Raw genomic sequence first — 2,246 nt, 5'->3', positions numbered from 1 at the left:
CACACACACACACACACGCCATCCTCTGGAGATCTACACACACACACACCAACAGACGAGTCATCCTCTGGAGATCTGCACACACGCAAACACTGCTTCCAACTACTAAATGTGGTCCTAATCAGCAGCTCCACCCACGACGGACAAATTAGTGGATTCATTCATCAATATAATATTCATCTGAAATGATCAATTATCAATTCATTGAAAGAAAGTATTTTTTTAAAGAAAACATGACAGAAGTGTGATTTCAGCCTCTGACGTGAATATTATGTGGTTTTAAATAAAAGTAAGACCATAAAACTTATTCTAGTTTTCAAACCGTGTATTAAAAATGTACAACTTAAAAAAAAGGACCTTTAACTTAAACTTTGAATATCAGACTCTCATTTCTATCTGAAAACTGGACGGTGAGTCGGTGGTCTAGAAGCAGGTCCTTTCAAAATAAAACCCAGACAGTGAAGAAGCAAGTCCTTTCAAAATAAAACCCAGACACAGTGAAGAAGCAGGTCCTTTCAAAATAAAAACCAGACACAGTGAAGAAGCAAGTCCTTTCAAAATAAAACCCAGACACAGTGAAGAAGCAAGTCCTTTCAAAATAAAACCCAGACACAGTGAAGAAGCAGGTCCTTTCAAAATAAAAACCAGACACAGTGAAGAAGCAAGTCCTTTCAAAATAAAACCCAGACACTGTGAGTCAGCCTCTTCACTGATGTCTGCAGGACGTCACACTGGTGCTGCTGGTGTTACTGGTTTCCTTATGAAAGGCTCAGATAAGAACTTTAATAAGATTTATCTGCAGAGAGATGATATCTGGTGTCTCACCCAGAGAAACAATATTGTTCACATTTATTATTTTATGTTCCACTTGTTGAGACTGTGGTGGCCGGAGAGGGTCGGGTCGGGGGGGGGGGGCTATATGAATCATTAACTATCATCGATGTAAAGTTATAGTTCTTTAAATGCCCACGTTATCACCACAACAGTCATCGGGTCACACTTTCATATCTTCATTCATTCATTCCTCTCTCCCTCCATTCATTCACTGCTCCCTTCCATCCTCCCTCCCTCCTTCATTCATTGCTCCCTCCTTCATCCATTCATCCCTCCCATCCTCCCTTCATTCATTCATTCATTCCTCCCTCCCTTCATTCATCCATCCCTCCCATCCTCCCTCCCTCCCTCCCTTCATTCATCCCTCCCATTCTCCCTCCCTCCTTCATTCATCCATCCCTCCCATCCTCCCTCCCTCCCTCCCTTCATTCATTCATTCATTCCTCCCTCCCTTCATTCATCCCTCCTTCATCCATCCCTTCCTCCCTCCCTCACTATGTCATGTACTCACTCGCTGAGCAGAGCAAACCTCCTCAGGCTCTCCAGGAACTCTCTGCTGCCGCCCTGGTGGAAGTGCAGAGCAGGTAGGTAGGAGCAGGACTCCTTCAGTTTCAGGACCAGGAAGGTCCAACCCTCTTCCTTCATGGTGATGGACCTGAGGTCACTCAGAGCGAAGCTGAATGCCCCCCGGCTCCTCTCATGGCTGTGGTTCAGAGTGCCTGACAGACCAGGGATAGGGATCACAAAAGTACTACTGTGACGCTGATGGATTTATTATATGTTGATGTATATTTATATGACTGTGGATCAGCTGATGATGAGAGACATGTGATGTAAAGCAGAGTTACCAGCGTGGCAGTGAGAGAGTTAATCACTGAGCTGTTAAGTGTTGAGGAACGCAGTGAAACTAGTCGGTCAGGCTCCAACAAGCTTCTACTGTCTCCATGTTTCTATCAGATCATAAAGTATTTAACATGAACGATAAACACACCGTCTCCACAGACACATGTGAAAACACACCGGCCGTGCTCCAGGATGCTGGCAGTTTCTCATGTAGTGTATGTATAAGATGTTCATATCACCTTCTCCGTTGGTGCAGCTCTTCTTCTTGAAGGACACAGCGTTCACCATGTCCCACTCTGTCTCGTAGCTCTGCTGGGATTCTAACAGCTGGTGGGACTTCTCACCTGGGAACTGGTCCCATTCCATCACTGAGCTGGAGTCCTGAGAACACAAACATTTACAACATTCATCTGATGACTGAAACGTACTCAGATTCTATGAGAGCACTAGATGTCAGACTACTTCTAGTTTCTACTCTGGACTGAAATGAAGAAGCAGTTAAAAGTGGAAGGCTGGTGTTCCCTGGTGGGCTGGAGGTTTAAGATGCTGAGATATATATATATATATAT

The 2,246-nt window shown here is 44.3% G+C and overlaps 1 protein-coding gene across 1 annotated transcript in view; it reads right to left on the bottom strand.

Moving 5' to 3' along the window:
• LOC116401040 (TBC1 domain family member 15-like) overlaps positions 1-2,214 on the bottom strand; it is a 6,226-nt gene extending 4,012 nt beyond the window's left edge. Inside the window, exons 1-3 of the mRNA XM_031879232.1 lie at positions 1,917-2,214; positions 1,346-1,553; positions 54-75 (exon numbers count right to left, since the gene is read on the bottom strand). Of these exons, the coding sequence (XP_031735092.1) occupies positions 54-75; positions 1,346-1,553; positions 1,917-2,043 (357 nt within the window). The 5' untranslated portion in view covers positions 2,044-2,214. The remainder of the gene's footprint in view (positions 1-53; positions 76-1,345; positions 1,554-1,916) is intronic.
• Between the last annotated feature and the right edge of the window lie 32 nt (positions 2,215-2,246).

This window comes from Anarrhichthys ocellatus, unplaced genomic scaffold, assembly GCF_004355925.1.
Source record: "Anarrhichthys ocellatus isolate YVR2014 unplaced genomic scaffold, GSC_Weel_1.0 scaffold237, whole genome shotgun sequence".
Lineage (NCBI taxonomy): Eukaryota > Metazoa > Chordata > Actinopteri > Perciformes > Anarhichadidae > Anarrhichthys > Anarrhichthys ocellatus.
This window is presented reverse-complemented; position numbering and strand designations above follow the sequence as displayed.